We start from the raw sequence: 26,708 nt of genomic DNA, 5'->3' as shown, positions 1-26,708 counted from the left end.
CATGAAAAGTCACATTTCAGCTTGAAACGTTGATTTTTCAATCTAAACTGCTTTTCTGAGCTGGAAATGCCTTTAAACGACTTGTTTCATCCTTAGAATGCCCCTGGAAGCGTTTTAAGCGGAGTTGTGCACTTTTGCATGAAAAGTCACATTTCAGCTTGAAACGTTGATTTTTCACTCTAAACTGCTTTTCTGAGCTGGAAATAACTGCAGTTTATTTTACAAGTATGTAGAGTCTGAACCATGATGACATTTAAAACTAATACACCATTATCTTTGAATCAGTATTGACTGATAGATTATAGTGAGACTATAGAGATCATAACATCTGTAATGGATTTATAGGATTTTAATCTCAATAATGGATTTGATAACTGAAGTTGAGTTTAATCATCTCAGCACTTAATGTTACTGAAAGTTACAAACATAAAATATTAAAATTAAATTATGATGAGAAAAAGTCAAATGTTATGTAAATCAGACCATTAATATAAACATAAACTGATTACTTGTAAATCTCACTGATGTGTTTCAGTAAAACACAAACACACATAAATAAAACTAAAATGAAAATGTTCATAAACACTAAATGATGACAGAAGAGAAACAAATTCAACTCACTGTAGATTTGATCTGTGTGTGAACAAACTGTGTCTCTCTGTTCTCTACAGGTTGAGATTGTGTGAGATCACAGGTGAAGATTGTGTTGCTCTGACTTCAGCTCTGAGATCAAACCCATCACACCTGAGAGAACTGAATCTGTCTCAGAATAATCTAAGAGATTCAGGAGTGAAGCTGATCTCTGATGTACTGAAGAATCCTGACTGTAAACTACAGAAACTGGAGTAAGATCATCTCTAATAATGACTTGACTAATAATTTAACATGATTATGAGAGTATGGTGTGTTTTCACATAAACTCCACTGTAAAATTATTTAATCTCAAACTATCAGGTTCAGGATCTTTGTACAACACTCATAAGGTTAAATATCATTATAGTTGTGTGATAAACAGGCTGAAGAGTCCAGTGAATCATCAGCAGATATATCAGTTGATCTGAGTGATCTTACTAGAGTTTATTTAGTAACTACAGTATATTTGTAGAGGTATGTAGAGTCTGAACCATGATGACATTTAAAATTAATACACGAATATCTTCAAATGAATATTGACTGATAGATTATAGTGAGACTATATAGAGATCATAACATCTGTAATGGATTTATAGGATTTTAATCTCAGTCATGTATATCAGGGCTATTCAATTGGCAGCCCATGGGCTAAACCCGGCCCCTGAGGTAATTTGATCCGGCTCTTCATGTAGTCTTGTGTGAAAAGAAAATACATCTCTAGAATGAATGTAGTTTAGTTATACAACGGGCTGACTCTATGGCTGTTTTAACTTTATTTGTTGTATTTCCAGCTTACAACACCGCCTTTTCCGACAGTTGTTGTCTGATACGTCGGCTCACTGATGACTTGCTTATCCACATGACATTAGATGTCTTAATAAAGGAAATGCATTGAAATGATTTTGTGAACTATACAAAAGTTCCTGGTGTTTCTCCAAAATTCAAAGCAGACAAAAGGCTTAAATATTATACGAATCATCGTTCTCACACAATAACGCAATTAATACAAGGAATCACTACAGCCTGACCGATTTATTGTTTTTTTTAGTTACTTGTTTGTCCAGCAGAACGCGCTCCATTCACTTCAGTGAGTGATCTCTCAGTTCAGGCGGCAGTCATGCGGTGTCTTCACACCATTTTTACACCTGGTATTAAGAAACGCTTTGGTTGATTGGATTATAAGTGGACGAGAGAGGCACATTCCCGTTTACACTTGCTGTTAATAATCTCTCTCTCTTTTGTCGTAAGACGGAGAAATTACGCGTTTAAACTGACGCGCAGTCGTGCACTAATATTACATTATGTAAGATTACAGCTGCTTGTGTTATTACTGAACATGCTCACTTCAGAGCAATTGATTACATAAGCTCACGCAACTTGAGAGAGGCGGAAAGGGGTTATTTAGTTTTATAAAAGTCTAAAGTCCTCGCCGAACACTGTGGGTTTGCTTTATAAAAACATTGTGCAGTACATTACATATTAGATCAGTATGTTGTCAGTCAAACATTGTCTACTTAACAATAAGTTGCTAACTAATGTGGGTGTGGGTGTGTGTGTTTTAAAGTTATGTCAAATTTACTGTTTAGTGCACTGATATCACACTCATTTTGAATAGCCTCAGAAAAATCACTGGAAACTTTTTTATTTATTTATATACAGTATATTCTATTCATGTATATTGTGTATTTTATGTACAGTACTGTAGTATAATATACTGTGATATATGTGTACTTTACTATAATATACACACAAAGAACATTGGCCGTCATATCGTTATTGTTCTTTTTTTACTCCCTAATATCTGTATCGCCATCAGCCCGAAAAAAACCCCTCATATCGGTCGGGCTCCAGAAATCCCCCATCGCTCACAGCCCAACACCTGCACAACTGTGTGCGTATTGCGCTGACAAACATACACCTGAATTCACTGCTCTTGCGAAATTTAAAAATATAATTTCTCTGATTAGAAGGTAGCCTAAATGTTTGCCAATTATTAAGATGACTGTTGTAGTTTAAATCGGGCTACTGAAATTATTAGCTTTGACAAAAAACAGAATTAAACAATTTTATGTTCCATATTATTAACTTTTTTGTTATGTGTACTGTACTTAAGTGAGTGTCAGAAAGAGAAACATGAAAGAAAATGTTATGGAAATTAGACATAAACTGATGAATTTATTTTCCTTTAACATCTCTCTGATGTGTTTTAGTCAGGGCCGGATTATCCATAGACGGGATTGGACAAGTGCCCTGGGGCACCTAGGCAATGGGGGGAACCAAGGGCTCCGGCTCCAAAACTACGGAATGTGCGATCGGGTTTTAAACGCTCATTTGCATGACGCGTATATCGTTTTATGTCACCATGTGCTCAGTTGATTGTACCTATGGGTTTACGCAGCCCGAGTAAAGTCAACACATCTCACTCAGAACCGCGAGGAGACTTAAAAAAAATTTTTATTAAACATTGCAGAGATGAGAGACAAAGAGAGCGGGAGAACTTTTAGCCTACATTAACACCAACAACATTATAGCCTAGATGAGAATAAAGGTCTACATCAGTGCTCAGTTAAGGAAAACCGGATAAAAGATGAGAAACGTGTAAAGGTTACAAGTATGTAGATTGCCCTGCCACTCACCTCAATACAGTATGCTATCTTGATATAACTTATTGTATATGTATGTATCTTATGCCTAGAATTAATTAAGGGGGTTGTCTTATTCTTTGGTTCATAAAGTTTCATCAATTGTGCATAATGACGTGCAGCAACTGCATAGAGTTAAGTTTATTTAGTATTTTTCAGTTCAATATATATATATATATATATATATATATGGGGGGCACTTGAAATTTGGTCACCCTGGGGCACTTCACTGTGTTAATCCGGGCCTGGTTTCAGTAAAACACAAACACACATAAATGAAACTAAAATGAAAATGTCCATAAACACTAAATGATGACAAGAAGAGAAACAAATTCAACTCAATGTAGATTTGATCTGTGTGTAAACAAACTGTGTGTCTCTGTTCTCTACAGGTTGGTGATGTGTAATATAACAGATGAAGGTTGTGTTGCTCTGACTTCAGCTCTGAGATCAAACCCATCACACCTGAGAGAACTGAATCTGTCTCAGAATAAACTCACAGATTCAGGAGTGAAGCTGATCTGTGATGTACTGAAGAATCCTGACTGTAAACTGGAGATACTGAGGTAAGATCATCTCTCTAATAGTCACACATGTACTGAGGTTTAGTTAAACACATGGATTAAAGTTTTCCGTCGCTGGACGGATTTCCGTCAATTGAAAAATTATTAAATTCACTTTTCATAAAGACGAGTCGTGTATTCACCTTTTTAAGTGGGATGTGATCAAAGCCTGGAGTGGAGCCAAATCACGTTTCTCTCTCCACTGTAAGCGTTCTGTAACCACCACGCACCGGATCCACTCCGGGTTTTCTGGCTGTATCACGTTAAGCCAGTGCTTCTCAATTATTTTCTGTCACGCCCCCCCTAGGAAGAAGTAAACATTTCGCGCCCCCCCAACTCTCCGCCGCGACTGTAAATAGTATAATTTATCTATAAAATGACACATCTGCAAAACATTGTATCCTTATTAACATTAAAGAAAACACAAAAAAAAAGAAATATCGATCAACTTACAACAAAGAATAACTTTATTAACATTGTTTTTTAGTCTGTAACAGAAAAGACTTAAAATGCATCAATTTGCCTGAAAAAAATCAATCCTTATATAAAGTATAATATTTTTTGACCATTTGATACTGAAAAATTAAATTAAATATAATCAATAAATAATAATAAAAACTCAAGCGGCTTATCAGCGTGATTGGGGTGTAATGTCTTTAAGTGACAGTGCAAAAAAAATCACTTCCTGAAAAAGTATTTTTCCCCAGGGTCTCACGCGCCCCCCCTGGTGTCACTTCGAGCCCCCCCTGGGGGTCCCGCCCCACTATTTGAGAAGCACAGCTAGCATGGACAAACTTTTAATGCAGGAGGCTCCGATGTTTTGGAGATCGATAAAGGTGTAAAAGACCTGGAGATTGACTTAGCGAAATGATGAAGATTGGCAAGGCTTTCAGTTCGTGGGCTAAGAAAACCAAAAAGCCAGGTAACTTGCGTGTCTTTGCACAGTATGACTAGGGGTGCTGTATTTTGGGGGTAAATGATTTCCCCCGTACGTGATCACCCGCGTCCCGTTTTTGACTGCTGATCTAACCAGTGGCTGATACAACGGGTTTGTTAAACTCGTGGGTAAACTTCATGTGGCGCCACAAGAACCAGGAGGCAGATGACATCCAAATCCCGTGAGAGCGATTCGAGGAATCATAAGAGGAGACTGCTTCCGAAATGCTCTCGCGGGACTTTGATGTCAACCACATGTCGGTTCTTGCAGTTGCATTTGCGTGTGGTCACAAAAACTTAACATTTGTACACATATTTAAGCACCACAGTTTAAAAACAAGTGATTTTAAGCCATTCAAAGTCAAACAACAGTGCAAAATGCGGCCGCTGTTTCTGTGTCAGATGGGCACGCAAAGTCGCGCATTCGCTTCTCATTGTGTGAGTATTTTTGCCGCTTTATTGGCCTTAAATAAACATATGCGTCAAAAATCCAGTCTTTGCAAATATCCTCATATAAACACGGCCATTTAGGTCTTAGGAGAAAGTAAACAGCAGAAACATTGCGCACAAAATAGCACATCAGCGCTGCCTCTATTGTAACATAATAATTTGTTGATAAAGGTAACTTACAGTCATTCATTTTACATCTTTCACTATGGTTACAGACTGTGCTTATTGTACACGAGTTTGACTCGAGTTACTCGTTTAGGATTTATATTCATACATAACGTTACTGTATAAGAGCTGTGACTGTAAGCTGTTTTGTGAACAGAACAGACCCTGGATTATTTGTTTGTGTACTGAATAATATGATATGAAAAAGTTGTATTTGTTTACATTAGTAAATGCATTATATAACATGAACAAACAATGAAAATATAGAGTATATAAGCATTCTTGTTTATGTCATTACAGTAATTGACGGTAGTTCATGGTGCATTCACTAATGTTAACAGTTTCAACTTTGATTTAAAAAAAATATTAGTAAATGCTCAAATTAATACATTTATAATTAATTAATTAATAATTAATAAAAGATTCATTAAAGGTGGTGATATTCATGTTTTCTTTTTATATAGTGAGTTATTTAGCTGTTTCGCCTTAATCTGAAATTCCCTGTAAACTACAGCTACCTATATACTACAGGAGACTTTAATATGGAATTAATGGCAAAAAAATCTCCCCTTAAAATGTTATTGGTCTCGCCTACATAAAGTGTAAGTTCAAGGAATATGACTTGGCCTGAAAAAAATTTCAGTCAGAAGAATTTTTTTCTCTTTAATCCCTGTAAACATAAACTGTATGAAAAAGAAACACACACTAAAATGTAAAGGATATATAAAGTCAATAAGAGATCTAATAAGTAAGCAGATATATCAGCAGTCTCATAATAATAATTTGTTACATTTATATAGCGCTTTTCTGCAGCACTCAACATATGAAAGGGGGATTCTCCTCAACCACCACCAATGTGCAGCATCCACCTGGATAATGCGATAACATCAATATTGCACCAGAACACACACCACACACCAGCTTATTAGTGGAGAGGAGACAGAGTGATATAGCCAATTAGTATATATGGGAATGATTAGTAGGACAATGGGTACTTTTTTGAAGGATATTTTTAACAACCACAGAGTCAGGACCACGGTTTAACGTCTCATCTGAAGGACAGTGCTTTTGTGACAGTATAGTGTCCCCGTCACTATACAGGGGTGTTAGGACCCACACAGACCAGTGAAAGTATGGCAGTGTTTCACCACAACACAACCTGTGGAGATAAAAACAGATATAAAGATTAAAATTTTATGTTATTCCCCTACGATTAAAAGGAATGATGTTGTGTTGTTAGATTTCTCCTACACACCTGACTGACTTAAGTTACATAACCGATGCATCTATAGACAACACACACAAGACATTTATCTTCACAGGGTATTCCCACAAAACACTTAAGAGTCACACAACATTTTGTCTATTATGAACACAAATACTTTAGGAAATAAGATCATGTATTCAATCAAAACCTTATTGTAAAGTCTTACATTATTCAATACACACAACTTTTACTTCCTCTATTTCAACAAATTTTGTTGTCAAAAGCATACAGTACACAAATGTTCAAACCTGTAAGGAAAAGACATGTTAGTTATAATTAGTTATGATTCATTTCAATTTCCTTCACAGTGTGCAACAAAACTCCTCTGTTAAAATGTCAGAAAATGTAGTTTGGTGTTTCTTTGATGAAATCTTTGCTGATATTATTGTGTATGAAGAGTTTTTCTCCTCGTTGTGTTGTTTTTATAAAGATGATTAAAAACATTGATCCATCATTGACACTGACACACACATTAATAATGTTTTTATAGATTGAGTGAAATTGATCTTTAATAATAATAATAATAATAAACTTTATTTTCTATAGCGCCTTTAAAGTGCACATCTCAAAGCGCTGTACAAAAACAATTAAAACAACAGAGATACAACACATAATAAAGATTAGAATTAAGAGACATTATACAATATAAAACAAAAATAAAAGCAATCAATCAATTAAAAGCTAACATAAAAAATGAGTTTTAAACTGAGATTTAAAAATACCAAAAGAATTTGCTTGCCTAATCTCAAATGGTAGAGAATTCCAGAGTTTCGGAGCTAATGAGGAAAAAGCCCTGTCTCCCATTAGTTTTAAACGAGTTGAGGGAACAGTTAAAAGACCAGTTTCTGAGGAACGAAGATCACGTTTTGGAGTGTATGGAATTAAAAGCTCTGTCAAGTATTGAGGCGCCAAACCATGCAATGCCTTATAAGTAAGCATCAAAATCTTAAAGTCCACCCTAAACCTAATGGGTAACCAGTGCAAAGACTCCAAAACAGGAGTAATATGTTCTCGTATATTAGTTCTAGTCAGGATTCTTGCAGCCGAATTTTGCAAAACCTGCATTCTGTTTAGGGTAGCTTTTGACACTCCAGCTAACAAGGCATTACAGTAATCAATACGAGAAAACACAAAACTGTTAATCAATTTCTCAGCAGTATTAAAAGACAGCATAGGACGCAACCTGGCAATATGTCTAAGATGAAAGAATGAAATTTTTACAGTATTCAGAACATGAGGTTCAAACGTTAGGTTGGCATCAAAAATCACTCCTAGATTCCTCAACCTAGTCCGAAACTCCACATTTGAACCATCAAGAGTTAATGTGCTTGGCTCTACTTTGCGTAGTTGGTGAGGTGAACCAACAAGCATAATCTCAGTCTTTTCACTATTAAGACAAAGAGAGTTTTCAGTAATCCATTCTTTCATCTTAAAAATACACTCAGAAAGAAAATTGACTGGCACAATTTCATTAGGTCTAAAATGAATGTAGATCTGTGTATCATCTGCATAGAAGTGAAATTTTAAACCAAGTGATCTCAAAAGTTGGCCTAAAGGATAGACGTAAATATTAAAAAGAAGAGGGCCCAAAATTGACCCCTGAGGGACACCAGACTGCACAACATTAACCTCAGATCTAAAACCACCAATGGCTACAAACTGCTTCCGATCAAAAAGGTAAGACTTAAACCAATTCAGAACGGTGTTAGAAACACCAAAAACTGTTTCAAGACGAGTAATTAAAATTGAGTGATCAACAGTGTCAAAAGCGGCACTGAGATCAAGTAGGATCAAAACTGAAAGACAGCCAGAGTCTGAAGCGATTAACAAGTCATTTGTCACCCTTACCAGAGCTGTTTCTGTACTATGTGATTTTCGAAAACCTGATTGCAAAGGCTCAAAGAGATTGTTCTCAGTTAAATGAGAAATCAACTGAGAAGAAACTACTCGTTCCATAAGTTTAGCAAAAAAAGGGAGATTAGATATGGGACGAAAATTTGTGAAGTTCTCATAGTCAATATTTGACTTTTTAGGCACTGGTGTAATAGCAGCAGTTTTAAAAGCCGCAGGTACAACCCCCGTACACAGGGAGTCATTTATAATACTCAAAAGAAAGGGACACAGTGAATCAAAACATGACTGAAACATACCAAATGGTATGGGATCTAATAGAGAGGTGGCTGCTTTCATTTTTGAAACCTCTGCTAACAGAGAGTCTGAATCAGTTGTACAGAATTTAGACCACTTAGTACCAGAGAAGGAAGGAATAAAATCAGAAGACATTAAAGTAGAATTACAAAAACCTCTACGAATGTTTTCAACTTTGGTGACAAAAGAGTCCAGAAACCTGTTACAGAGATGATCAGAAGCAGTAACATGAGTGACAGTTTTATGATTCAGTAATTTGTTAATGGAGTTAAAAAGTTGTCTAGGATTACTCTGACTGTCATTGATCATCTTAGAAAAGTAGTCAGATCTGGCAGAAACAATTCCAGCCTTGTAGCCTTTAAACACTGTAACATCTTTAAATGTAAGATCAGAGTTATGTTATCTCCAGCTGATATTCCTCCTGTAATAGAGGAAGATTTTTACATCAAATACCTGATGAGAATTACTCAATGAACTCAATACAGATTTATGAAGAAATGGTCATGTGGTTTAGGACATCTAACACTAATAGTCAGCTGTGTGATGGATTTATTTGACATTTAAACACACAGTGTCTCAGTTACTGAGGGATTGAAAGAGAAACATTACATGAAGAGATGGAGGTTAGAGATTTGTGAACAAACTTTGTCGTTTTGCATCATTCACATAAAGTCTCTGTTCTCTACAGGTTGTGTTGGTGTGATATGACAGATGAAGGTTGTGTTGCTCTGACTTCAGCTCTGAGATCAAACCCATCACACCTGAGAGAACTGGATCTGTCTATGAATAAACTCACACATTCAGGAGTGAAGCTGATCTCTGATCTAAAAGATGATCCACATTATAAACTACAGACAGTACTGTGAGTAGAGCTCATTTAAATAAATGTTTAAAGTAAACTCATGCAGTGTCATTTAAATCCTAGAATATAAATATTAGAAATAAATGTAAATTGATCTGCTGCTGTTATAGGCTGTGTATCCTTTAAACCCAACAATCAGAAAATATGAAGTGTACATGAACAACACTTGATGCTTTGTCAGATCAACACAATAAGAATTCAATCCAATGTCTGAGTCTGTTTACTAACTGTGATGTTGAGTTTGTTCACTCCAGGATTTAATACTGTGATCTTACTCTTCTTACACATTATATATGATGTTTGTTAATGGGGTTTGTTTGATAGGCCGACACCTCTATAGTTATGCACACTTGACTAGATGTTCATCTTAAACTCTTTTTATAAGAACTTGGTTTTTATTTCATGTTTTAAGCATTATTTATCAAATCATCAGAATACAGACAGAAATAACAACACAAACACAATATATACACAACAGATCAACACAAAGTACAGATGATAAATGATAGAGATGAAGATTAGAAAAAAGAAGAGAAAGTCAACTCTTAAAATCTGATGGACACTTCACACAACTCTCTGTCGAGCTTTGACATTGATGCTGTTTCTCTTTATTTACACGACTGTCAACCTCCAGGACTTTTAAAATAAAGCATCACCTTCATTTTCTTACTGTTTGTGTGTGAACTCATAAAACTGTCAGTGTGTCATTATATTATACTACATACATATCAATACATTCATCTCTTACATTGACATCAAATATTCAGAGGAAATAGATGAAATGTGTTTTTGTATTGTTGTAGCTCATGTGTATGTGATAAACAGATTGTTGACATGTTTATTATGTTGAAGATTTCATTTCTATCACTGACTGACAGCACTAATAGTTTGTTTTTCTATCTCTTCATCTGACACTGATGATGATCTCATATCTGATTGACTTTCTCTTTCATTTTTAGGAATGACTTTCAATATAAAGATGTAAAGAAGTAAAGATATGTTCAGTATGATCTGATGGTGAATAAGAAGACACAATAGTGACATCACTTCCTCTTAACCGTATGAGTTGATTATTCAGTACAGGATCTGATCTGTGACTTTATTCAAATCTGACTTTGAAGTGTTGGAGGTAAATCTTCATCTTAACTCAGCTTCTGTCTACACATTTCCTATAAGAGTGATTTATCAGTCAGTGTAAGAGGAGCAAGAAATCTCATAGGATCATAAACTGAAGTAAATACTGACAAGATTCCTCTTCTTCTACACTGTTGGGGTTTTTAACTTCATCTTAAACTGAAATGTGTTCAAGTTCAGCACATCATTGAAGACTCGCAGCTCATTTATCTCTAAATCCAAATATTGGACGTCTTTGCATTTGTGTTCTTCAGGATCTGACTGCAGGACTTTTTGATGATTATGTGATCAATTACAAAAAAGTTCAGAGACTGAATGAAATGTAAATAAAATTACAATGCAATCATTTTTAAATCTTATAAACACAGAAAACAAATCAAATGTTTCATCTGATATTACTGATATTAATTGTGCAGACATCAGTTGTATGTCGTCCTGATTACAGTCCTACTGATGTAATGAATATTGTCTTAAAGTGCAGACTCTTAACTTTATTTAGAGAGGATTCACAATCAAACTGGCTGAAGGATTTATGAATTACAGCTGTTTAATATGTAGCTCATCCTTTTTAAAGGGGTCAAAAGTAATGGGACAGTTGACTTAAAAGCTGTTTTATAGACATTTATTGTCTATTTTATAAATGATTTCCTCATAAATGAAGCATGTTAAAGGTCTGGAGTTGATTGAAGTGTGATATCTGCATTTGAAAGCTGTGGCTGTGAACTCAAATCATGTGATTCAGGGAGATCTCCATACAAGTCATACAGACACAATGTAGGTTTAAATAACACAACAAATCCAGAATACTGTAATATAATAAATTAACAAAGTGTAGTAATTACTACAGCATACTACATTTTACTATGGCTTTACTAGAGTAAATACAAACATTTACTATACTATTTACTCCAGTGGATGAGTTAACTATAGTTAATGCTAGAGGATACTATAGTAAATACCAACCATAATTGATAGAAGAAGTACTACAAGTTACTGCATTAACATGAACAAAAATGATCCATTAATCTCATGAAGACTAAAAGACAGTCTACTGTTACACTGTCCACATGTGAAGCTGAGTTTATGACATTAACTGTGACTGTACACGAGTGTTAGAAAACATTGATGGACTGAAATATCAATCTAGAGTTTATGAAGACAATCAGGGTGTCATAGCGTCAGCAAAAAATCCTGTGAGGTGTAAACATGTGGACATTAAATGTCATTTTGTGAGGTCTGTGATAAAGGAGGACAGAATTAGTCTGAGATACTGTCCAACTGATGATATGATTGAAGATATACTAACAAAACCAGCAACAAACATCAAATTTAACTCATTTATGTTTGCTGTATGAATTTTCTTCTGTTGAAATGATCAAATAGAAATGTGAGTGTTAAGATTTATAAGTATTGTGCTCTCATTTATATCTGATTTGTTTCACTTTTATTTTTGTGAGCCAGCCAATCACATTGCAGAGTGAATGTCATGTGACCTAATCAGTGACTGAATGAATGCAGATGTTTCTGTTTAAATAAAGTACGCCAGTCAAAAAGAGAAACTGGTTGATGTTAAACAGTATTCTGTGTTGTCTGTGTAAGTTACTCTGTTAACAGTAAATTTGTGTATTTCTGCACTCTCACACTAAAATTTTCTACAGCAAATACATTTTACTATTTCTTTACTAGAGTAAATACAAACGTTTACTATACTATTTACTCCAGTTGATGAGTTAACTTTAATGCTGGAGGATAGTAAATGGTGAAAGTAAACACACAAATGTTAAAGCAATACATTAATGATTTATCCTCGTTTATAAGTTAAATCTGTTAAATTAGTTGTAACAGGGCCGGCCCTGGCCAATTTGCTGCCCTAGGCAAGATTTCACCTGGTGCCCTTTAGAATCACAATTGTGTTCCAATCATTTTGTTCATAAACTTACACAGAAAAAAATGCACAGCTAGTTTTTCTTAATTTTGAAAATATTTTGGAAACACGCACAAACACACACGCACGCATGCACACATACACACAATACCCTGTCACTCAGGCATTTGATCTTGACATTGTCACTGAAGCGGCAGTTTAAAATATAAACCCAGAATTCAGCGAATGTCAAGAACAAGAAAACGGAAACATAAATCAGACCGAGGCGCGGGATTTAAATTACGTTACACGGACCATGTTTAAATTTCAATGTTTCTGCACAGAAATACCAACTTTGTCTGGTATTAATAAGCTACACATTGGAGTGCTGGCTGCTCCCCGCGGTGCTGAAGACGCGTGATGGCACATATGCACAGATATTTACGTGCAATCTATTGGAAAGCGGAGGAGTCATTCGTTGGATTAGTAAAATAACGAAATTATAGCTTTTAAATGGAAGAAAAAAGTTTTTTTTGTGAAGAGATTTTTTTAAGTTTAAAAGTGCACAACTCTTTTCAAGGGGAAGAAAGCTATACTTTTCCCCTTTCGTGCAACCTATCGGAAACGCAGATGAGTTTGGTTAGTAAAATAATGAAATTATGGATTTAAGTACAAAATAATATTTATATAAAGAGAAATATTGAAATTAAAAACTACAAAACTCTTCTTAAGTGGAAGTAATAAAGTAAAATAACGAATAATAATTATATAATAACGAATAATAGTTTCCAATAGGTTGCACGTAAATATCTGTGCTGCCACCAGTACTCTGTATGAGCGCGTCTTCAGCACCGCGGCCAGCACTCCAATGCGCAGCTTATTAATACCAAACAAAGTGAACAAGTTGGTATTTCTGTGTAGAAACATTGAAATTTAAACATGGTCTGTGTAACATTATGTAAATTCCGCGTCTCTGTCTGATTGTTGTTTCCGTTCTGATCTTGTTCTTGACGTTCGCTGAATTCTGGGTTTATATTTTAAACTGCCGCTTCAGTGCAGTATAACCACAGAGCTATTTAACAAGCACGATCTTCCGAGATATGCTACTAATAATTCATTAATAACTGCTGTTTTCTTGTGCAAAATTAAATATTTAGTTAAATGTTTATATACATATATTAAAAAAATAATAATTTGGGCGCACGGACGCCCCAAGGGGTCGGCGGCGCCCTTAGCATTTGCCTATTCCGCCTATGCCCAGGGCCGGTGTTGTGTCGAAGTCTGTTCCCCCTATGTTCCCCCTATTTTTCCCTTCAGTGTAGTGTTTTTATGGCGTTTTTATCACGTTATAGGTTTTATTATTTATATATTTAAAGTTTTAATGGCTACTGAGATGTATATGTGTGCATTTCTGTAATGTATCTGTATTGTTCTTAATGGTAAGTCAATTATTTTTACAGTATGAATCATATTATATGTATAATATTTATTTAATTATGTATGCAAACATTACATTTTTAAAACAACCAGTAAAGGAAAAAAAAGAAAAAGACAGGCTATATTTTAAAAGAAATACCCTAATAGAAAACTGTCAAATGCATGAAATACTTTAATAAATTCTATTATAAAATACATGATATTATGCCTTTTTAGTATAACCAATTCAAATCTTTAATCTTTCTAAATGTAACGTGATGAAAACGCTATAAAAGCACTACACTAAAGGGAAACATAGGGGGAACTGAGTTCGACACAACACCGGCCCTGAGTTGTAATAATGTTTGTATAATGTAACGCTGTAATGCTCGTTTACTACCAGCAGAGGGAGAAAAACATCAAGCGATTAGTCGTCTTGTCGGTGACGTCACAGGCTTAAAGCGAAAGTAAAAAGTTCCGCGTTTCCATCCGCCATTTTATAGAGATGGGATAAGTTGGTTCGTCACCATACCGATCATCAAACGGATTAATATAAGGTTTATGAAAACAGATTCAGGTATTTTCTCGTGTGTAGTTGATGTTAAAGCTGGAGGATTTTGAGGATGTGAATCCAGACAGATTGTAAGTTAATTTACAATCACTTCACTTTTCACTCCAGGTTTCTCTAAAGTATCGATTTATTGTTTGATATTTATTTGATAGTTTCTAAAAAAAACATTAATAGCGTTATTTATTGAATGTTTTGCGCTGTCTGTGACTCTTAACGATATTTATTTTACATTGTTTTCATGTGAGGTAATTTGGGTGTGGTCAGGGGCCCGTTCTTCGTACGTCGCTTAATACATCCGAGATCAAATGAGACATCCGAGAAGTTTAGATCTGGCTAATTATAATCTCGCTTATTTGGTTCTTTGAACACCACTGCTGTTGATGATTATTATGGCAGGATTGAATTATCATAATCTGAGATCACTGCGCGTTCGTGAGCTGCAAGAAAAGTTAATACATATCGATAGTAGAAACACTGATCAGCCACGCTGTGATTGGCCAGTTGTTACAATGACCAAGAACACGCCCATTTTTAACCCCTGCAGTCTGAGAGCTATTGTTGGAAGGTTGTGAACTTTTTATGTGACTGAATTTAAAAACCCAGTTAAAGCTACTTTAGTACATAAATCACCATAAATAATGTAACATTTTCTGTAAAAATATAATCTTGATATCTTTACTATGCTTGTCAAAGATTGAAATTAATGATTGTAATTAAAAATTGATGCTCCTAAAGTACTTTAAGTCTCTTTTAAAAACAGTTCAATGCTATTTTTGTCTGTTTGTAACAGCAACTTAAAAAGCAGAATAAAAACAGGTGGTGGTCCTCCATCTTCATGTGATGTGCTGGCAGGAGTGATGTCTCTAAACTGATTGATTGTACAGATCATCTCTGGAGCAGTTGCTCTTTCTTAAACCCACAGCCAATGCAACACTTTGATTGCAGATTAATACAATTTAATTGTAGTTTATTATAAGATAGTGTTTTCCTCTCTTTTGTGCAGTTGTAGATAATACACCAACACTTTTAGCAGTTTCCAATAATGTGGTAAATAAAGTATGATGTGTAGTAGTAAGGGAATGGTAATGTTATTCTACATCAAAAGATTATAAAATGCAACTGTTTCTGATAGCAATGCACATGACAGTAAAGAAATCCTCTCAGATGGTAGTCCTTTAGAGAAACTATATGCAAGTGGTTAAATAAGTTTACTTCAACTGCATTATTCTTAACTGATTTCTGACTATATTAGCAGTATTCCACATTAACTGAAAGTCCTGCTTCTGCTGAGTCTGCACTAGGGTTGGGTATCGTTTGAATTTGAACAATTCCAATTCCGATTCCTTGTTTCGATTCCGGTTCCTATCGATTCTCGATTCCGATTCTTTTAAGAGGCAGGGTCAAAAATGTTTAGTATATTTTAAATGAGCTAGCTAACCAATGGTCTTTCTGAAGGAAATAGTATGACCTTCTCCATCAATTAAAATTTTATAAACTTTTGACTTTTTATGAACTTTACTATTCATTTCTCACATGGCTGTTTTCAACTACAATATAAATATCAAATCTATGAACTTGAATATAAATATTATAAATTATGAATATATTTTTACAGGGGTACACTTTCCTCAAGAGAGCTTTATTTTTGAAAACCTCATGAAAACACATTTACACATGAGTGTATGATGCTGCTGCAGGTACTTGAACATGTTACCGTGCTCCCATTGGGCTAACTAACATTTGCACTCTTAGCTCGTAAATTGTCTATGAAAAAATGGGCTAATTTGTTAGCTCAATGTTGGCGCAAGGCATTCTTTTCAGGGCTCGCAAAATCGCTAGCCCGACGTCCCGGGGCTATTGCGAATTCCTGTCGGTTACCAAAATGCATCTTCGCTCTGCCCGTCGGGCTATCATAGGAAAATTTTTTTAATGTTTTTGCATTCTCTCAGATTTTGTTAGGTAGTATGTACGGCGTCGTCTTGTCAGTCATTACTATCCTCACGTAACAATAAGTGAAACAGAAAGCATAATTAAACCCATTATTCCTTTCGTGTTCACGTCTGAGATGCGCGCTTCTCTGCATCCCGGGTCCGCTCTTCACTTGTTCTTGTGCTCAGCAAAAAGCGCGAACTCAAGTAATTTAAAAATAATAAGTCCTTTTGTTTTCAGAGACTAACATTGTTTTAGCGTTTCTTTTTTCTACCAGGGATTTCGAAATTTAGCGAGCCCTCATTGTATATGTATTGTTTTACTTGATACGGACTGCAGTGCAGTCACTGCGGTGCCAAGCTGGGGGTCAGAGACAGAGAAAGAGGCAGCAGAGGACGGTCTGCGCAGCGCGTCAAAGACGGGGCACATATTTATTTCTACTCAATGAACGAGGTGCTTTATTACGTTCGACGTGCCTATGCACGAAACAGACGCTTCTTCATTGGTGTTCAGCGGTTTCTTTTTCTGGTCGGCGGACTGTGAATCGAAACTAGGAATCGAAATTTAAACTTTTGAACGATTCCGTGAAAATCGCAAAGCTAGTCCCGGTTCCAATCGATTCTCGATTCTCGATTCCCAAGCCTAGTCTGCACAGAAAAGTGTAGTAAAGAAGATAAAGATATGTCAAAATATGTGCAAAAAACTTATTTGGTTATTTTGGTCATTTTTGTCACAGAACAGGGACAGGGTAACATATTTGTAAACAACGTTTTAAAGATAGAACAGATAGAAATTCCTAAACGAAAACCCTTTCATGCATGACATTGTAAGCTACTTGACAATCTAAAGACAAAACTAAAATAGGAGATTAGTTTATTTAAATGAAAATTATTTCACACTGAGTAATAGTCTTTATTGTACATAACATCTATTAGTGCTGGGTATGATTAATTGCTGTTTTTATTAAGGAACATTCAAACAAATTTAAAATGAATGTGATCAGCATGTTTGTCTTGTCATTTGTTTAAGAATAATAATCAAACACCTGTTACACAAAAACAAGTTGCACAAGTACAGAAAAAATATATTTGTTGTATTATATATTTTTTAAATAACATTGCTAAAAGATTTAATTAAAATATCCTTTTTTATTACATGTTGAATTTGAAAAGCTCTTTATATTAATCATGCATCTTACGCAGATTGCGCTCGTATAATGGAGAATACGCGACTGCGTCAGACTTTCCATATCACATCCGCTTAAAAAGGTACAAACTAATCTTGTTTACATGAAATAAGCCTGCTCCCGAGCAGGTTTAATCTTATGGACCTGTTGCTATGACAGCAAGTTTAGAATGAGCTTCGAAGAACCAAATAATCCAAGATCATGCCAAATCGTCAACAATCAAATCCAGCTAACTGAGTTAGCGAGAGGCATCCAGCTGCAGCCCCACAGACTCACTTCTTGCTAGACACCAGTGGCTGGACACCAGTGGATGGACAGCTGACGTCATTTCCGTATCGTCATTCGCTTTTCAAATTTGACGCGCCATGCACATGTCAGCGGTAAGAAAAAATAATAAACTGTCGATGATTTATAGGTCATGTCAGAATTCAAATGCACAAACTAGCTAAACAGTTTTAGGGGGCAGGAATGAGGTATGGTGTGCACAGTGTACAATAGTTTATTTGGAACTGTTCATGTTTTATTTTCTCTTGAAATCGGGACTTCCCCCACAACCTTACGGGCCTGACTGTTGCATCTTCATTCTGATGGTCAGATTTGTCTAATTTTACTAAGATGTGTGTAATTTCAAATAAATATTGCAAAACCACGAAGTGTTAATTTGATCTGGATTGTTTGGTAAATTGTCTGATCATGTGAATCTACGCATATCTTAAAAACAGAAGTGGTTACATTTACAAAAAAAAACCTGTGGCCAATTAACATGTACAAGTCTGTTGTAATGACAAAACGTTATAGTTCATTGATCTAGGCTGAATTTAAGACACAAAAGTGTGAAATGATCTGAACAATATATATTTTCAAGGTGGTTCTTGTGAATGCAGTTTGCATGAATTATTGATGTTATAATATTAAGCATATTATTGAGAATTGTTTTATGTAAAGAGGTATTATAAAGATCATATTTCAATTTGAACACAGATTTTATATTATATATTTTAAGTCATTAAAGTAAAATGACAATACGAAAAAGACGTGTGCAATTAAGCCTGCAAAGAATGTATATCCACTGGTGAAAAACGAAAATAAATATGCTGTCTATCCAGAGATGAAAATATAAAATAAATATGCTGTCTATCCAGAGGTGAAAATATGAAATAAAATTGCTGTTCATCCCATAGACAGTAAAAGAAATGGACACAGCGACCCCATTGGATTCAACGGAGACAAGTGAAGTCAATTAGAAGCACGCACTTCCTGGGTGTCGAGCGTACTGCGCAGACTCAAACTGAGCTTAATGACGTAGATGTCACGTGAGCAACCTGTCTGACAACTGTAAGTCTTCTAATAGCCGTGCCACAAGAAATCTGAATCACCTACTGAATCTTGCAGAGACGGTGAGCGTGAACAGGAGCACATTTTGGTTAGTATTCTGATTAATAATCTCCCTTGACTTTATGCCTTCACGTCCACCCGATTGCCTCATAGTCAGTAAAAGATTGCCTGTGAGCTTCTCTCCCAGTGCATACGGTAATTTCTCTACTGTGCGACAGAAAGTCGCAGGTTAGGACGCAATAGTTAGCCTATTTTTACAAAAACTGCTTCTACTGGGCCATAACGTAAGATACATGATAATGGAGCCTTTTATACATTTTCGTGTTTCTTTAGAAATAATTAATGGACAAATGGAGTCTTTAAACGCCTCAGATGTAAAGTTATTCGCTGTCAAAGTGATGCCAAAATGAATGGGAGTCAATGGGATGCTAACAGCAGATGGGTGTTCGCTAAGCAATGGCGGCATCCAGGGAAGCTTCAATAAAATATGAAACCCTGCCCCCCTGGTTCATCCAGCGGTGAAAACGGAAATTAGCGGCGAAACGGAAATGACGTAGGCTGTCTATCCACTGGTGTCCAGCCACTGGTGTCTAGCCGGAGGTGAGTCTGCGGGGCTGCAGCTGGATGCTATTGGAGTTAGCGACGTACGAAGAACGGGCCCCAGTTATCCGGATGCGCGGCCATACTCGGATGTAAACAACATCATGGATTGCATTGTTAAAGTAGTATTTAAGACATTGTCCTCCTAATTTATGATGTCGAAACCACAGAAAAGCTTGTGGAAGTTGCTAAATCATACAGAGAATGACTTGGTAAGCAGGAAAGGGCACAATATAAACTAAATTTATTAGGCGGTAAAGATCCGTGCGAGCTGGCTTTTTGGTTGTGGACTGAGAATGTTGACAACATTTGTGTTTGTTCTTCCCATTTCTTAATATCTTAACTAACTTTGTAATGTAGCATGCATTGATATTACGTTGCTGTTTGTAAAATACTTTTACACATTTTTTGTCAAATGTTACTTCTATTACTTATTTCTAAAGTGGCCCTATATTCACGATGTCCGGATAAGAAATAACATTTGTGGGTTGGCAAAAACAAGCGCCTTCTTTCCTCTGAGTTTTTTTGCACTCTTCTACTTGATTTGTAATAATTTTTGGCAGTCTGTAGTAGGCTACTCAAAATGTTTTTCCTGGTCCGACCGATTAGTACAGCCCAGAACATGACAGGAATTGACAATCTTCAGCAACAAAAATGTGTAAGGTCCGTTCGGTTTATCGGCATTGTTGACGCTCAGTATTGCAAATAAGGCCGACTTCAAAATTGATGACGTGCCGTGAATCTTTTGTGTAGTTGTGTTGATGACGCAGTTGTTTCTTCAACACTCAGGATTCATGTATCTGAATTAGAATGTTTGTTATTCACTTTGATTTTAAGTTTATTTTGTGTCTGAATGTTATTTTCATTCAGTATCAGTTGTGGAGATCAGATTGATCAGATTCACCTCTGCAGCTCCATCATGGATCAAACACAAACATCAACACATGAAGATTTTTCTCCAGGATGCAGGTACTTTATAGAAACACTTTATTAAATAACATTTATATTATAGCTACATATTTATGTGCTTTTTTAAATTATGTTCATCTTTAAAAATATTAGTAATGTAATGTAAAGTATTAAATCTGTTGTTATAGTTCAGTTTATCAGAAGAGATCAGATCCAGAGTTCAGTTGTGTGTCTATAAAGGGTGATGTGTCTATGAATCCAGCATTGTACTTTAATAATGGATTCAGATATCCTGCTCTTGGGGTTAAAAACACAACATGTGATTATACAGGGCTCTAGAATGTGACCTAATTTCTCAATGGTGTGACTTATAAAATCTCAGGTTGCACCGGTGCAACCAGCTGTTTAAGGGAAAAAGAGTCTCTCCACAACTCTGCAAGTCTCTTTGTGGTTCAACAACAGACACACATTAGGCCCATGTTGTGATCTAAACCAATCAGAGATAATGAAAGGCGGACCCCTCCCTCTAATATGGTAATATGGTCGTAGTCCAGATATTACTGTATGTGTGTGTACGTTTGAATAATGCGTGTGCAGTGTTTCCCACAGATCTGAAATTTACTTGTGGTGGTAGCTCGTGAAAAGGGCAATCATTATATCCACCGACAAAAAATGGTCTACTATACATGTGACAAAGAACTAATAATGTGTGACACAACACAATACTTTGATTTATTAAACATTAATATTAATTTCACATTATAGTTCATTAATCTAACCACCCCAAACTTTCTTTGCCATAAACAAAGCTGACACTGTTTGTCAAAGCACCACGAAAACACTTTATGTTTTTGCACTGATATATGAAGCAATTTGATGACCCCTTTTATCAAACTCAATTATATACAATACTATGTACAGTATATTAATAGACAGTGCAGGTCTATAGATTATAAATGTGACTGATGTTATAATGTTAATAATTTCTATTAGTTAGGCACTTTTACTGCTGCTGCTTTCTATTTCTCTTTTGCCGATTAAAAAAGCTTAATCCACTCATTATTTCAGATTTAAAAGTCTACTTGCTGTCCCGATGACCGACTTTACATTACAGCTTTGCGTTTTTTATATCCTGAGTCAGCTAGAGCTTTGCTCATTCAGTATTAGCACTGCTTTTTGCTACAATCTCTTTGCAAACTGTTTAGATTTTAGTAAATATATGGTCTCTTAATTGTAAGATTATAAAAAAATGGGATAAAGAAAAAATGAAGCGGCGCGTGGTCGTGAAAAGAGCCAGCTGTTATCGCCAAAGAAACCGGAGGCACGCTGAAACAGCACTCAAGCTTTGCGCTAGCGGCCGTTCTCCGATCGACTCGGGTTTTACACACAATATTAATCAGACTTGGGACCCGAAGTAATGAACTAGGACCGACCCGGCTGACCATTTAAAATATAAACCTGGAACCGTACGGGTCCCGCGTCCTCAGTGAAGAAAGACCTCTAATGGTAAAACTCTGCTCAAGTTCAGAAACATGAAAGGATAAAATGTGACACTGAGGTTGCTTCGCGTCGCACCCAATTCATTGAGAAACAGAGAGCACGTGAACGGACACTCAACGGGAGAGACACAACGTGCTTGCACGCAAAATGAAGCCAACTTGGATGCTATAAACACATATGCACATAAGCATATGCGACCATTTTGGTCGCAGTGTAGTTCCCTGGCTGCTCAGTTACCTCAGTATGTGCTGCAGTTGATCCAGTTTGCCACGCTGGATGATGAGTTTATGACGTGTGCATCATCTTCACGCGGTCACCCGGCCCCCACCTTTCTATCTCTTGCGCGCGCTCTCTCTCTCTCTCTCTCTCGCTCTCTCCAAAACACGGGTCATCCAGTCGAGTTCAGAAAATACGGAAATTCGTAAAGTGATTTTTTTTACCTGGGCGGGTCGCAATTTACCTGGGCGCACCGCCCAAGTAAAACCTATGTATGGGAAACACTGGTGTGTGCTGAAGTCAGACAGAGGTCAGTAGCCCAGGCCCGTCAGATAAACAAAGTGGATGTAGCCGCGGATGATGAGAGAAGATAAAAAGAGCGATTGACAACTTTTTTGTTAAGGGCTGACCTGTCCGAAGATCATAACCAATGCTAAGACACGGACCAATCAACCTCTCGCCATATCAGCCCTGGTCCGAAGATGACTTGTGTAATGAGCCACATACAATCGAGGCTGAGACAGTTCTTATGTAAAATTGTTGCGTGCCCCCAATTTATAGAAAAAAGCCAGGACGACTGTTATTATTATAATTCTATACCACCCCTTATTCTAAACTTTTCGGCGTTTGCTGTATCCCGATTACCGTCCTGCCAGACTCTTAAATAGAGAAATAAATTAATCCGTGATTTGCGTTGTTTACTCATTTATAAATAATTCCCCATCCTAATTTCCCCCAAGGGTTTAGTTTCATGCACAAATAGCATTAAAATCTATAGAACATGATGATTACGTCTTTCTTTAGTGAAAAAATAATGAAATAAATAAGCCTACACAAAATGTGTTTCACTTAAATAATTAGCAAATTAACAAAACTATTTCAAAAGTAGCGCAGCTTATTGAGTTTGTTATTTTTTGTGACACGCTCCAAAACTGATGCAGCACAAAACAATGTTTTTTATTTTAAAAGTACAATATTTTGTTATTATTGTGAGTGTACACAAAAAGTACACCATTTACAGTTTTGAATGTTGTTTTACTTTTATCTGCATGACCATAATTTAAAGGTGCAGTGTGTAAATGTTAGCTGCATCTAGTGGTGAGGTTGCGAATTGCAACCAACAGCTTAATCCACTGCTCACCCCCTCGCTGCTCACCCCTCTGTGTATGTAGATAAAAAGGTCTCGTTCTAAGTTAATAAACACATAACGGTTAATTATAAAAGGTCTTTATACACCCCTGATAATATAGTTTTGTATATTATTTTGCATTTCTGTCAAGAGATCCTTCTAAAAATTACACACTGCACCTTTAAGGTAATTTAAGTTGCAAGCTCATCTTGCGTATCACTGGCGCGGGTTTACGGAGGGCAGGATGACAAAAAAAAGACATTAAGGTTTTTATTTAACATATTACTTGACTTTTTGGACATCCCTTTGGAATCACTGCACTCATATCATCATATTATGAGGTAATTGTAAATTTAAATATAAGCACAGTGCTTATGAGTGCTCAAACACTGCTGACCCTTTATCTGTCAATCTGCCGACACTCATAAAGTTTGACATTAAATGAAAAGATATTTGTCCAATCATGACCCTGTGCTTATTTCTGTTCACGCTCTTTCTGAAGATTGTTAAAGGTTTCTACTTACTGCGCGATTTATGGTGTGGCTGCGTCATCTTTGTCAAACTTTCCTCAAAATGTCTTCAGTCGTGTTCATCAGAACAAAGACATTTATACAGGTTTATAACAACATGAGAGTGAGAAAATTATGACAGGTTTGGCTGAACTTTAAATTATGATGCGGTCAAAAATTTGGGTACAAATAACTTTTGCAAAAAGTTAGTCTAGAGCCCTGTTGTAGCTTTTATATGATGATGTGTTTTGTTAAAGAGATGATAAATTATTCTTGTGATTGTGTTTAGTAAATGTTATCTTCATTATTATACAGCACATGTTCACATAGAGAGACACATCTGTACAAACACTCAGTTAAATTGTTTAACTGGATTATTGTTGTGTGTTATAGATCAGATCATCAGAAGAGATCGGTTCATCAGAAGAGATCGGTTCATCAGAAGAGATCGGTTCATCAGAAGAGATCGGTTCATCAGAAGAGATCGGTTCATCAGAAGAGATCGGTTCATCAGAAGAGATCGGTTCATCAGAAGAGATCAGATCCAGAGTTCAGCTGTGTGTCTATGAAGAGTGATCAGTCGATGCGTTATCCAATTAACTTTAAGAATGAATCAACATCTCCTGCTGTCAGGTATAAAACACTCTGAAACATGTAATTATAGCTTTTATATGATGATGTGTTTTGTTAAAGAGATGATAAATTATTCTTGTGATTGTGTTTAGTAAATGTTATCTTCATTATTATACAGCACATGTTCACATAAAGAGACACGTCTGTACAAATACTCTGTTACAGTCTTTATATCAAAATAGTGTAAATGAAAAAGTCATATGCAGGGCTCAAAATTAACTTTTTTATTTGGTAGCACTGGTGCTCCCAACTTTAAAGAGTTAGGAGCACCAGCAGTAGGCGCATCCATCCAAAAATTAAAAAGCATCACAACTACAATGTATATGTTGATAGATTTATTTTATTAAAAATAAAACACCACCACCGGGCTTTAGACATTCTATGGCCAGCATTTAAAATTTGGTCTTCTATTTTATTTTTTTTGCTGCATAGATTTCTAAATTAATACCCAAATGCGGTTGAAATAGTATAGCAGCAATAATAATTTAACAATTACAGCTAACATGATTAAGATTACAATAGAAAATCTAGCAAACATGTAAAACACTGATTAATTGTGACGTTACAAAAGTGACCCTAATATAGAAGGCTAATATATATTGGTATTGATAACTGCATTACCAGGATGCTATTACTACTAAATAGGCAATGTTTTTAAAAACATACCATCAGCATTGTCATGTTCCACCTCAACATGGACTACAAGGATGTTTGTCGAATGTCCATTCACCAGCGCATGCGCACACACTCTATCAAACACACTTTGACAGACGGTTGGTGTCTCCATCAATAATGAACACATTTGTCATGACACGTCTTGTGTTTTTGGCACTTTTGCAATGTTTAAGCAAGGTACGTCTGGCGCTTAATTTTGATTTGAAGTTCTGATTCTGCCACCAACGCCGTTTTACAGGATTTACAGTAAACACAGTAAGTTACATTAAGCCATTTTCATAGCTGAGACACTCAAAATCTTTAAGCCACTCTCTCCGAAAGGTTTAACGTCAAGTCTTATTTTCCGGTGGTGGAGTCACATTTGAATCCAGATCATCGTCATTAATTACAGTAATAACATTGACTGTAATCGTCTCGTTCTCGTCATGGTCGCGGTTTGTCTTTTCACATTTTCGCGCTTCACGTATTAACGTAGCACAGCAACAAGGAATGACTGACCCTCATATTAGCCAATCTGCGGTCTTCATTAAACGCAAGAACTTAATGGTGAAATTTGATTGGTTATGTAACGTTGGGGAGAACACTGAACCTGGGACAGCAGCATGCAGCATCACAATCTAAATCAAGTCGCACCACAACAAAATGGGCAGTCGCACAAATGCTCCCAAATATATTTTAAGGTTGCACAGATTAAATCTCGGTCGCATATGCGACCAAAATAGTCGCAATTTCGAGCCCTGATATGAAAGTTTTTATTACTAGGTTACATGCACAGTAGGGATGGGCATTTTACAGTAATATAATATTTGAATATTTGTATATTTAAATGACGTTTTTATAGGGGTGTCATGATTCTCCAAATCCTCGATTCAGTAACATTTTTGATTCTAAGGTCACAGTTCAATTCAACAGGTTGCTATGCCATTTTTAGACTAGACTTTTATGAAATATAATATCTGACATTGAACACATAGAGTCGTGCTGCCAGTGAAAACATTCGGTACACGCACAAACCTGATAAAATAAAACTTTCTGTCAGTACTTTGCACCTTAAAAACGCGTGAGACTATACCCCAATAAGTCATGTTTAAATGCTGTTTTCATAACTCTTAAGCACCTGAAATAAGTTGTCAGTTCAGAGAAACGACCGGTCCTCTCACAGTCACCGTTCTGCTGTGCACGTGTGCAATGTTCTGATTGAGTTCAGCTGAAGGCGGGAAGCGCTTGCTGTTTTTTGTTTCCCATGTAAAGAGCAGCTCAGGTGGTGTCTCCTGCTTCTGCTATTCTATCTTTTAACAGTCTGTAGCTAGCGAAGTTAGAGGAGGTTGACTCGCAGTACTCAACTCGTGTGTTTTTTTCGTCTTGGCAAGCCGACCGGCCGTGACGTGGGGGCGTGGCAGTATCGATGATTCCATTTTTTTATTCGAATTTCGAGG

The 26,708-nt window shown here is 36.1% G+C and overlaps 1 protein-coding gene across 1 annotated transcript in view; it reads left to right on the top strand.

Moving 5' to 3' along the window:
• The window catches only part of LOC141363165 (protein NLRC3-like), a 186,563-nt gene that overhangs the window by 36,852 nt on the left and 123,003 nt on the right, over positions 1-26,708 (top strand). Inside the window, exon 3 of the mRNA XM_073865744.1 lies at positions 20,572-20,670. Coding sequence (XP_073721845.1) covers positions 20,572-20,670 — 99 coding nt within the window. The remainder of the gene's footprint in view (positions 1-20,571; positions 20,671-26,708) is intronic.

This window comes from Misgurnus anguillicaudatus, unplaced genomic scaffold (genome assembly GCF_027580225.2).
Source record: "Misgurnus anguillicaudatus unplaced genomic scaffold, ASM2758022v2 HiC_scaffold_33, whole genome shotgun sequence".
Classification (NCBI taxonomy): domain Eukaryota; kingdom Metazoa; phylum Chordata; class Actinopteri; order Cypriniformes; family Cobitidae; genus Misgurnus; species Misgurnus anguillicaudatus.
The sequence above is the reverse complement of the archived record's forward strand: the minus strand, read 5'-3'. Positions and strand labels throughout refer to the sequence as shown.